This window comes from Lepisma saccharinum, chromosome 14 (assembly GCF_977018435.1).
Source record: "Lepisma saccharinum chromosome 14, izLepSacc3.1, whole genome shotgun sequence".
Classification (NCBI taxonomy): Eukaryota; Metazoa; Arthropoda; class Insecta; order Zygentoma; family Lepismatidae; genus Lepisma; species Lepisma saccharinum.
The window spans coordinates 79,567,826-79,580,670 of record NC_139242.1 but is presented as its reverse complement, the minus strand read 5'-3'; the positions used below and the strand labels follow the sequence as shown (position 1 = coordinate 79,580,670).

Here is a 12,845-nt window from a genome sequence, read left to right as displayed (position 1 = left end):
CTTATGTTAAGCAACATTTTGTCGCACAGGATTGTGTCAGTGACATTGGAGGCGTTTGAAACTTCTACCTACTGTAAGAAGACTAACGTTGTAGTATAAGATATTCTCCTAAGACGGCAAAAGTTCATTTTAATCTTGGACGATCAGTGTTTACGTTATCCAATATTTGTAAATATATATGTAAAAATATGAGCCTTTAATTTGCAAACGTGTGCGTAGTGAAAGGTTTAGTTAAAGAAGGGTCGGGAATTTTGTTCAGATTCGGCCAGTCGTCTCCATCAGTGTCCCGACTTTCATTTTAACTGCAATGGTGCTGCGAAAATGCAAAAATGTTCTATTGGTTAACTCAGAAATAGACATTTTTTTACTAGAAGAATCATTGCTAATGCGCATCATTTAATTTATAAATATATTATTGTCTAAACCTAGAATTATCATGGTTGTTCAATGGTGCTGGTGTAAGAAAATTAATGGAAAATTGAAAACACAATTTGCGGAGGAAAGTACTATTAGAATACTTCTGAGAATTGAGTGCAAAAATAATCACTCAGTTGTACGCTGTGTGACAGACTTTGTATGTGAGCGACTGTGCTGTTTATTGCCAGGTTTATTGTTTATTTTTCTCGTTACTTTGGACCATAATTTCAACTCTACAATTATATATCTCCTTGCAATACCACCATAGCATTGATGGTGACATCTAATACTCCAACAGCATTTCGCCTACAACCGTGGCAGAGTGGCTAGCGTATCACGCTCTGACGCCAGGTTGGAATCTCGGTCTGGACATGGGTGTTCTTTGTAAGTATTTTTCATCAATTTCATCATATCATCACTCATCCGCATCGTCACGATTAGCCAAAAGTGACAGAAAAGTGACGTAAAGTAATTTAACTCAACTAATCCAACTGCATTTTCGGCCCTTCTCTTTGTTCCACATTTTAGGATCTCCCCCGCCCTAAAAAAATCTGGGTATGCGCCTTTGATATGGAATGAGGTTTTAATTTCCCGACTGGATTTTCATCAAGGCTTTTGCCCCCTCCCCCTAATCAGAGTGTCTGCGCACTCCTATGCAGCCCACAGACGAAGTATTCGTAACGAAAAACAAACACCGCTTCAAATGCCCTGGCTGTAGCTTGAGCAGATAAAAGAAGGGAGGGAGACTTTCAGGCGGCAAGGCTTTGATGAAAGGTGAGAAGCCGCGATGGAAACAACCAGCCAAACTCTCCAATAACACTAAAGGTGGGAGGTTATGTTACGATTGTTGTGTGGCAGCTAATGTCTCCGAGAAATTTAGTTACAAAGGAAGCCTGCCGATATACTTTGTCAGTAATCCATAAATCATTGTCACTGTAGTGCGGTGCATATGTTTGCGTCTTTCATTTCATTCAATATCTCAAAATCCAGAGTATTTGAGTAGTGCAAAAGGTGTGACGAAGTTTAGCATTAATATGGCTGTTAATTAATTAACGAGAGGACGTGTCACGTAAAAAGGCCTTGCGACGCCAAGGAGTTCACATTTAAGCTGATTTTATTCATCTGTTGGGAAAGGGGGGGGCTACTGCTGCATTCATAACTCTTACGAGTTTCACTCAATGAGTACATATAATTTGTTCACTTAATTTTCCTTCGATATTGTTTCTTTGTTTAAGTTTGATTTTAAGCCCACTTTATACACCGAAGCCCAGTAAAAACTATTGAATTATCAAGAAATTGATGTATCTTCACCAAAAGTGATTCTGATATTCACAAATTACTTATGTGCATTATTGTATATTTATTTTATTTTAAAAGAACACTGATTTTTGTCAATCACACAATGTAAATCAAACTGATTTAAACAACCTCGAAATTTTGTAAGCATATCATGCAATTTGTCATGTAAAGGCTTGCTCAAAATTGTAAATTACTATTTACGTTAATGGTTTTTATATTTTTCTTCACGAGTAACTTGGAGAGAGAAAAGGAAACATTGGGAACTTCTCTGTACTTACATTTAAATTTCGCACATAGGCATGAACATGAAAACTTGAAAGAGAGAATGTTTTCTTTACAAAGGAATCTTTCGATTTTTAAGCCAAGACCTCTCCCCGATGGCGCAGTGGTAATGTCATCGCCTTGTAATCAAGGGGTTCTGAGTTCGATACATGGTGTTTCGGATACCACTTTAAACTGTAAGACTAGACCTGATTAGACTTTCTGTGCATAAAGTGGACTCAAAACAAAAACTCAAACTCATTTTCAGCTTATAACCGCGATAATGGGAACACGAGCACTCAGATTTCATTGTTCCATTATTAATCACGGAACTCCGTAAATTGTTACTTAGAAAACAAACAACTGTTGCAAAAAGTGGAAAGTATAATTTTCCTTTGCATTATGAAAAATTTCCATTAATCCAAGGAAAAACTAAAACACGATCACAAAACTTTATCAAGAAAATACGGTTTTACCAAGTAAGAAGTTTGAAATATGTAATTATGAAAAACGGATAATTCATGCCTCCATCCAGCTTGATTTTAATATGCAACGACTGTATCTTCAAATATCTCTGCAGTTTCGATCTCTTTTCACCAACAGCGGCGCCAGAATTATTCATCTACGGGTGCTGAGGGGTTGCGGAAAGAAAGTTAGGGGGTGCGATATGTATTACAAGAAAGTGGTCATTCCATGCAGTGTAAACATTCAGATACACGTTGCAGTCTTATTGAACTATGTAGTGAAATACAAAATAAAACCATCCTGCCCTTAAAAAGACAATTTTTGAACCTTCTCAACGTAACCAATGAAGGCACCGTCTGCCACAAGACAAAACGCGAAGAGTACAGGAACTGTGTCATCTTTAAAATCCCTTCTGCCGCACTATCCCCAACAACGAACTGTAAAATTTCTTCGTGAACATTGGTCATCTTCCTAACTGTCTTGGAAAAAGTTTGAAATGGTACGTTTACTGGACATTAAACGTGGAACAAATATATAGAACGTATTAAGAAGAACAGTACCCTTCATGTTACAACTCGCATTAAATAATTTCCAGAGCACGACCTGATGAGGTGATACCTTAAAAGTACCTGAATTTTTTGCTCCAGTGTAAGGAAGAACAAGTAGACGGAAAACAAACCGTTTATGACCAATGCAAGAAAGAAAAAAACATAACTCACAGTAATCTATAGCCAATTATCAAAAACCACGAACAGACCACTTGAAGAAACAAAAGAAGAAAAAATTGATAACGACAATGCTGACGAAAGAAGAAAAACGGCCGCTGATCTTTACAGAGGTTGCCGCAAGTACAGAAAAGTATTGGTACCTCTTTCAGTGCTTGCCTGTTGCATACAATAATAACCTATCATTCGGCCCTCAATATGACATGACATAATATTACATATTAATGTTTTCAGTTGAACGTAGGGTGTGCTGAAGGGATGCGGAAGAAAATTAAAGGGCGCGCAAGCACTCACTCACGCACCCCTGGCGCCGCCACTGCTTTTCGCCTAAAATTTTGTCTCAATTCTCCTGCCCTGAGGGAAGTTTACCTTCGCATAGCAACACTAAACTGCAACCATGATTTATACCAGCAGGATGGGTGAAAAAAAAAACGAACATTGCTTGCCTGCTCATCTCTTTCCTGGCGACAGGAACGTACGTTTAAACGTGAAAGCTTAAACCCCCTCGCCGCACTGTAATGGACGAATCCTGAAAGGCTGGCCTTCGTGGTGGATGGTTAGCACAGCACGCTACGTCGCCAGGGGTCTCGGCGTTCGAATCCCGCGGCCTCGTCATGGGTGTGTGAGGAGTGTTCCTTCATCAATTTCATTGTATCGCCACTCATCCTCATCTTCGCGATTAGCCAAAAGTGGCACAAGAGCGAAGGGAAATAAACAATATCACGAATCCTGAAAGTTCGAATTGCTTTGTAATTTTTGTGTGCATACTTCTTTCCAACGGTAAGGGACTCAGGGTATAAAATATATAGGATCACAGTTAATCCAGTGGCTAGTGAGAAAACTCTAGGAAGGAATCTCTTCACGACGACAACAGCAGTTCCAGCATATCATGACAGGTCGGACAACCCTAAGCCTGCGTTCGATTGGTTTTATATTTACAAAACAAGTGTTTTCAATGTGCAATGCATATTTTACAAGTATGCAAAAAAACAATTTAATCAGCGATCAGCAAAAACAAGGTAATGCACACAATTAACAGTATTGGTCTTTTTAGGTTGCACCGCGTCCTCAACGATTGTATAGGTCGAAACTTCTCGACACTCACTCTCTTTTTCTTCAGTTATTTTCGTTGTTTTTTATCTCTTGCGGTGACGATGAGAATGCATTTACGAGTGTACAATGGGACAAACACAACTATACACTCTCATGTCTCGCACAAAATAAAAAATAAAATTAAAAGGGATTCTTCTTTCGCGCCTTGATAGCTTTGTAACGACTGGGGCAGCCAAAGAGACTAACTTTCCATTTAAACTTACAGACCGTCAATTTAGGTTTTAATCTTGCAAAAATTGTGTGAATCTGAAAATTTGCACATCTGTTCTATTTGATGTCAAAACAACATATCAACAGCCCTTTCCGCATCCTGAAATTCCAGGCGGTGGTAAACTTTGAATGCTGAATGCTGGAGAAGTGCAAGTTATCACTGGAATGAATGTTACGTGCAAGCAGCTAAACCCACGGATTTGAAATAGGGCTCCACCGAAAGAGGAATAAGCGGGCTTTAACTATGACTACACATATTGTCTTCCAGGACCGCACAAAAGGAACAAAAACTACCAAAGTCGATTTTTTTTTCTATTTATCATTCTTGACGCTTCCTTTAAACTTTCCGTTGACATCTTTGTAGACCATGTGCAGAACTGTTACGCCACGGAATTTATTAAGCTCGTGTATTATTCTGAAAAAAAAAAAAAAATCATGAGGCTTCTTCTCTGATATAGCCTAAGCAGCAACAAAGCTAGTGAAATAAAAATCAAGTGCAGAGAAACAGGAGGGAATATTCTTTTCTGGATATTACGTCGCATTAAAACAGTGAAATTCATTTAATTAACATTTTTGTCGTGCCGATTTATGGCGAAGAGTTTTTGACAGCAGGGGATCTAAATTGTGAACACTTTTCATGCAAAATACAAATGGATTGTCAATAATTCAGACATTTATATACATCGATAATACAGCCTGTAAGTGTAATTCTTGTTTACAAAGAAAGTTACTTCATCATTCTTTGAACAATTAATTTTTAAGGTATTCATGAATTCTAAATTAATGATATTACACTTTACTAAAGCTGACGCCAAGCAGTGTTTTCAACTCTAGCGAGAAGTCGCTAAATCTGGCGGATCTGGCTAGCTGGCGACAAAAGACGTGAAAAAGTGACGAGCGACTTTTCTGGCTACTTCGTGTGCTCTTTAGCGACTAATTTGGAGAATTCACAAAATATCTGCGTAGGTACGTCTAAATGCTTAAAAATGTCCGTTTTATAGTTATTAAATAAGGAAATACCCTCGTAATTCACTTCTGATGCACAAAGAGAAACTGAAGCAAAGCGTACCCTCTTTTCCAGTATGGTTTGTGATGTTTGTAAACATCACCTTTCGCAGCTCATTGTTATCAGACACTCCTCCTGGCGCCATTGCGGCTGCCTTATTATAAAACAGAACGTTCGACTTCGCGGTCGCGTCGTGCGTGGGTTCAGATTGGAGTTTTTTGGGTAGTGTGTGGTGACAAAGGAAGTGCTAGTGTAAATTATAAAGTTCGTGCGTGTTTGCGCGCAGGTCAGCCCAGGGCAGGGCAGTGTCCAGTGTGGGGAAAACCGCAATACAAGAAACATTATCGGAAGGAGTGGGAAAACTACAAATGGTTAACCCCTGTCGATAGTGACACGGCGAAAGCGTATTGTAAGTACTGCAAAGTAGAACTATCTGTATGCCCAAACTACCGATCTGAAAAAAACTTTCGAAACACAGAAACATAAAGTCAGATCTGGTTACTTCTGTTCTGCAAAACAGAAGAAAAACAGTTCAAACCGGAAAATTTAAATACTTCTAGTGCTGAAGCTATTTTAGCTTTATTCATTGCCGAACACTGTTCTTTGCTAACCGTGAATCACTTGTCCTAATTATGTATGAAAAGGTTTGGTGACTGACAGCTGCAGTGCACCATGCATTCGCCTGCATAAAACCAAGTGCACAGAAATAATAAACAACGTTCTTGCAGTGCATTTTCTCGATGATTTAGTATCTGACATCGGTAATCAGTGTGAAGTGCAGTGTTCAGAGGAAGAGGAAAGTAACGAGGAAATGTAGCTTTTATAGGCAAGTACTCGATTTTTTCCACCTTTTTGCTATTTTTTAGAAGTACATTTCATTTTGCGACTTTTTCTAGAGCCTTTACATTTCATTTAGCGACATTCTAGCGGATTTTCTAAGGACTTTTCACGACTTTTACGTTCAAGTTATTGGCAATACTGACGCCAAGTATACTCCAGTCAAGGTCACTCGCTTTCGGAGTTTCCCCTTGCCTCCTCCACACCCCTGGCCCTCTAGGGTTGCCTCGCTTGCTCTAAGCTGTTAAGTTGACACTTTGCACGTTGTACAGTCAGGGACACTTCTGGATTATAACAATACCATTGACTTTCAATTAAATCATTACAACCGACAAGTGTCCGCGACCGTACGTTTGCGGTTGATTTAGTTTTCGATGTTGTTTTGTGAAAGGGCTATTTGGTTACGATTAGGAAGGAGGCGAGGGGGGCATTTGCCTCCACTTCTCGCCACTTTTGCCCTCACACTATGCTAAATCTTATCTACAAAGGGAAATATACTGTCTTTGCCCCCCCCCCCCCACCCAGATTTGGTACCTTGACCCCTAGTTTTGGAACCCAATCGCCACCACTGAGTATCGAGGATTGAGGAGCAGCGTCCTACGTGTGGAACATTTGCCGGTGAAAGTGAAGCGAGTGCCTCCCGAAAGGACACTAGAAAGCAAAATTTATTTTACTTCGCTTCTTGTGCCACTTTTGGCTAATTTGCGAAGATGGGGATGAGTGATGATATGATGAAATTGATGAATAGACATCACAAACGTTCATGCCCAAGCCAGGATTCGAACGCGGGACCCCTGGCGTTGCAGCGCGATGTGCTAACCACTCCGCAACGGGGACCGACCATCTTCTAGTTCAAAAGTGATGGTACACATATTTTATGTTAAATAAATAAATATAAGTAAATATCAACATGACTTAACGGCGTTCTAATGGAAGTTAAGAAAAAACAGTTTTATCTAGACATCCCAACTGACAATACTAACAGCGATCAGCCACCAACGCATCACAATATCCATCGAAATAATATTATCTGATGCCATGCAATGGTGGTAGTAGATGCACATTGCACGGTGATTTGGTTTCCACTTTAAACTGTAGGTCCAGTCCCGATTAGCTTTTCCGTGCATAAAGCGGTGTTAAGAACTAACCCAAACAAGTAACAATTCCATGTGATGAAAATTCAAATATATTCTTTTTATAAGAATAATTTTTCATTCTACCACAATTTAGTCTATCTCCCCATTTATGTCCTTTCACCTTACGTCGACTAATTGCGCGAGGTAGAAAATGGCCACAGTACGTACGTTCCTCGCCTGTCGTACCGCTTGCACCGTTACTAAGCCATCCGAAACCAGCTTGTTCCACCCCTTTTGGCGCGGAGACGCTCTCGCACATTGTTGCAACATTTATTCCCATATGATTTGGTATGGAGGGCGGTGCTTGGGTTGCCGCGTGATCGACGGCAGATTGCTGACAGGTAGCGCAGCCAATGGGGGCCGAGTTAGGAACGTCAAACACCAGCGCGCGCTTCGAATCACCCGTCACTCATCATAACGTGACACGTAGTTCCTCTGTATTCACGTTTTACGGACACTATTGTGTTTAGTTGGTTCCTCGCTTCGGGGTTTGGTGCTTGTGGCTTCCTCTTACATAACGTTTCGTCAACGCAGTGTGTGACCTAAGAAATAACAAATGAATAACGATTCCTCGCAATACTCTTAAGTTTGCACCTTCCTCTCTTGGGGGTGCTGTGCTTGTCCGCCCATTCATTGTCAATATCTCAACTTCCGTGGAGTGTATAGCAGCCACACCCAGATTCCCGCTATCCTCGGGAGTACCTCTATTACGTATAAAAATCTCAGTCCAATCAGAGCACTTTTAAAACTTCCTCGCTTTGGCGTGAAAAGTCCAGCTTCCTCTTAATGGAGGGTGGGAAAACAGGTGTGTGTGTGTGTATGTGTGTGTGTGTGTGTGTGTGTGTGCCGTGCGTTTTTCCTTTTGTAAACTTCCTATTCACATTCCATGACTTTCTGTAAAGCAACGTAAAGTGTTTGAGTAAGAAAACCTCTGTGAATTTGGAATATTGAAATGTCGTATGAACACACGAGATTAACTAGGTCCAAAGATTCCTGTTTACATGTTTTGTTAAATTAGTGAATTATAAACCTTTAGAAAAACATATTTGTCCCTCTTTAAGGAAATTATAGTACAGTTAATAATAAGTTATATACTCTCCTTGTCATGAAATCTAAAACTTAATTTTATAAAACTTATGTTTTAGTTTTTCAGGATAATACTGATATTATGGTAAATACACTCAAGCAGATGTTCAAAAGTTTTGTTATACAACTTATATGTAAGCCAACTTAAAAAAAATATATATATATATTTTTTTTGGATTACCTTTGGAAATGTTGATTTACGTGATGCAATAAGTACGAAAGTACTCAATACTTATAAATTGTTACTGCTACTGTTTGATTAAATTAATTTTGAAACTAGAAACTGTTTATTTAGCATGTGCATACCTTGGGTGCACGATAATTTTCTGAACTTCGTAGGGAACTGCAAAGCGGTCGAAGTAGAATAAAAAATTTGCGCCTAGATATACATCCAAATCAGTTGGTTGCTTGTTCCTGAAAAGTTAAATATATATTGACTTCAGAAAAAAATTACAAAAATGTTTATTAAAATGAAACATTATTGGGGACTTATGGATTACCCAGATGTTCCCATGTGTTTCTGAACAACAGTGGCTGGCTACGGAAGGAACTGAATTTTCTATTGTGCAGCAACTGGAGACTGTCCAGTTACTGAATCCAATGTTAACTCAATTTTGAACGTAGTTCAAACACAAGATGTTACTCTAATAAGAATTTTCTTATTCTGATGCCATTATACAGGGTACGGTTTTAGAAGCGATATCGGGCGGGGCCTCGCAAAGCATGTCCTTGGCAAGAAGCCAATTACAGGAGTTCAACGTTGAACAGTTAGGAAACTGGGGCGCCCAAGTTAAATGCCGTGTTCCGTATTTTACTTGCGCGCAAGAAGTTTTCATGAAACTCGTCACTGTAATGTTCATCATAAGATGGGACAAGACATTTTGAACATTACTCTCAAGTCCCATAAATTTCCGTCGCCTACAGCCGGAGCTATCATTTCTCGAAGAAAAACTGGGAAACAACACCTCTCAACATACACATAATGACCCTTTCATTTTCCTTCCGTTGCTACCGTGTTGACACAGCTGTGTTGTTGGGAAAACAATGGATCTTAAATTCGTCTCAATACAATGACCATTCATTGTCGTGGGCGTTATTGAATATTGCGAGGCTGAGTCAGTTTGAGTGCTTATGTGATGCAGTGATATGATATTATAATCCTGTGTAGAAATATTCACTATATTATTTCACTGTACTCATATATACTTTGTATGCATTATAAAAGAAAGTTGAATATAGGGCACAGCGAACTCTCTCTTCACCTTTCGCTAGCAGTTAGTTTGGCAACAGCGAAATTGGCTGCGTATTGGCTGAACTCAAGTTCCTTCTAAAAGCGTACGGAGTAGCAAATAATCAAATACGTTATTCCCAGTACATATCTCAAGACTCTGTGTATATGTAACAACATGTTAGACGTCCCAAACATTAATAGTGTGAACATTATGAATAAATACACTAAAATCAAACGTACATTTTGTATTTGAACATTTTAACCAAGAATTATATTAAAATTCATAATACAGAAATTCAAACTTAATGTCCTATGCATATTCTCAATTGTCATCATGTTTATAAATACTTACTCCACGCAATGAGCAGCTGTTACGATATAATCATCACATATAACAGATCCGCCGCACAGAGAAAATTTCCTTTGCGCACTATTCCACCAAGCAATGAGCTGGGCCTGCCAACACCATTTGTTATCCGGGGCAATGATGCCATTGATAATTTTCTTTCTTCTGTCTGACGTACATCCTGAGGACGGTAAAAACGGTTCACAACGGTACATGCGTTAACCACACGATATTGAGAAAACACTCTAAGTGAGAGGTTCGTAACCTTTTCAGTCCAGGACCCACCTCAAAGGATATTACGCTTCATGGGACCCACAAGCATGGGCGCCGGTAGAATAACTTGTAAGGGTGTGAACCCAATTTATAATCATGATTTTGCTAACATGGAATACTTTAAGAAGCCCTCTTTTACGCTTGATTCAACACATTAAACATACTTTATGCTAGAAAAGTAAATATGTAATTTAAAAGAGTAATTTACTCTAGTCAAACATCTAATTTAACACATCCTGAAATTGAAAACATGTCTTCTTTACTGACCAAACTAATGTTGCTAACGTGCAATGGTAGAGCGCGAATAACATAGATTTAGAGTTTAGAGGCTGAAAGATAGGTTGAAACAACGTAGGGATGATGTACGACTTAAGAGAGAGAGACATGCGATATTTAAACACATGAGAGAAACAGGGCATGACATAGAGTGGGATGAGGCTAAGCAGATAGGAAGGGAGAAGAGATAGCTAGTGAGAAAATGGAAGGAGGCCAAGGAAATAGAGAAGGAAAGAGAAGAAGACACAATGAACTGGAATGGGGGACTCATGATAAACGGAAGAAGGTGTTAGAAAGAGTGTAAAGGACAAGAGCGAAAGAGCAGAGAAGAAGAAAGGAGAATGAAGAAAGAAAGGAAAAGAGAGTGAGATAAAGAGTCTAACCACTTTCCATGTGAATGGAAATGTTTAGCTAAATGTTCCAGAAACAACTTTCTAATAATCTTGTGTCTGGAGGGGAGTGATTTTTGTGTATATATATATATATATCTTGTTTTGTACCTTGTTTCATTTGTACTTGGTGCAGAGTCTGAAGAAGACCTTGCTAGATGGTTGAAATGTTACATTTATGTTTGAAAAGAAAATAAATTTCTGCCTTGGTCAGCATATTGAGTTTTTCATTTCATGGGAACAAGGCTTAATGGTGTTATAATTAGAGTTTATTCTTTGTACCACACGGGATTGTTAAAAAAAATATCTTAGTAATTTAAATGTAATAGGGTTTTAAGACACAGTAAATAAATTTTGGAGCCATACTTCGCGACCCACCAAACGCCATTGGGACCCAGCAATGGGTCGCCCCCCATAGTTTGAGAAACGATGCTATAAGAAAACTCTATTAGTTTTAATTCTGAATATTCCTTATCTTAAGAAAAAACATAGCATGTATAATTTCTGAGAAATGAGTCAACAAACTACTAGTATCATACACGTACATATTGCTGTAAAAGTTATACAAACTAACGGGTATGTAATTTAAAAATTCAATTACATTATGATTATGATACTTGCCTTATTCAATCAAAAGAACGAATAAATATCCATTTTTTTCAAAGCTTTAAGCATTTTTTTTCCTCTGAACTTACCACATGTACGTTCAACCGATTCCTGTCTGGAACTTGGATAAAATTTACCAGTATAACTGCGATGATAATTTGGGTATATTTTAGCAGAGTGGTTATGTGGAATCCTGTATGAAAATCTGTGCTTTCCTAAAATAGACAGAAATGTTGATAATGTATGTTAAGTAAATTTCCTTCCCTTATAAGAACAGCACTTTAAAAAATATACGTTCAAGATTACAAGTTTATTTCTGATGTACACTCATGATCTGATTTATGTATTTCTAGATTCGACGCTAACATCATCTCGCGGTGATTGTGTGCATTAAGCAGCTTACTCACAATCTGACAACGAAGATTTCAGGTTTACGTACCGGCTTATACATAAGCGTTCCATTAAAAATCGCTTCTTCGAAATCAAATACAAGCAGGTACAGGTAGCATTACTGCTATTACTGGTAACTTTAAAGTGATGACAATCTATTCTTAGTTTTCACCATCTAGATCTGACGACATCACCCATCTCAATAATCCACCGATGGTTGCATGAAATCGAAAATAAGGGATTACCGGATAACAATATTGTCATCTTCACCTCAGCCAAAGGCGCTATATAAAAGTAGCTGGAGGTGGGACGACGCAGTCAATGTTACAATATCACGTCACGTGCAAAATGTATATGAATGGCGAAAGTTGGTCTATGTGGGCCGGGGATAGTGATTGCATCATAGTGGGGCAGGGGGTGGGTACCACAGATCACAGACAAACGAGTGCACGAAAAAGCCAGATCTTGCTTCAAAAGAGCTAAGTTGGCAACAGTGCTCCCCAACTGCCTCAGAGAGAAGGGCCTAAGGGAAATGTCCCTCTTCCCCTTAAAACACGCGCGTAAAAACCATTTATGTGCTTTGTCCATACGTAGTACAATGGCTAGCTTTACATCACAGTTGCAATCAAATATTTTAGAAACTCTTTTCAAAGAAAGGTATCATTTCACAATCATGTTACAGATATACAGATAAAAATATTATATTTTTGTCTTCCAAGCATTGACTGTTGGGAACAAGTAAATTATCGTCAATGAACACGTAGCAATCTTAAGGCAAA

At 38.7% G+C, this 12,845-nt stretch overlaps 1 protein-coding gene across 1 annotated transcript in view; it reads right to left on the bottom strand.

The window, feature by feature from the left end:
* LOC145998628 (trypsin-1-like) overlaps positions 1-12,845 on the bottom strand; it is an 83,367-nt gene that overhangs the window by 63,910 nt on the left and 6,612 nt on the right. Inside the window, exons 4-6 of the mRNA XM_083135086.1 lie at positions 11,766-11,891; positions 10,139-10,313; positions 8,862-8,969 (exon numbers count right to left, since the gene is read on the bottom strand). Coding sequence (XP_082991212.1) covers positions 8,862-8,969; positions 10,139-10,313; positions 11,766-11,891 — 409 coding nt within the window. The remainder of the gene's footprint in view (positions 1-8,861; positions 8,970-10,138; positions 10,314-11,765; positions 11,892-12,845) is intronic.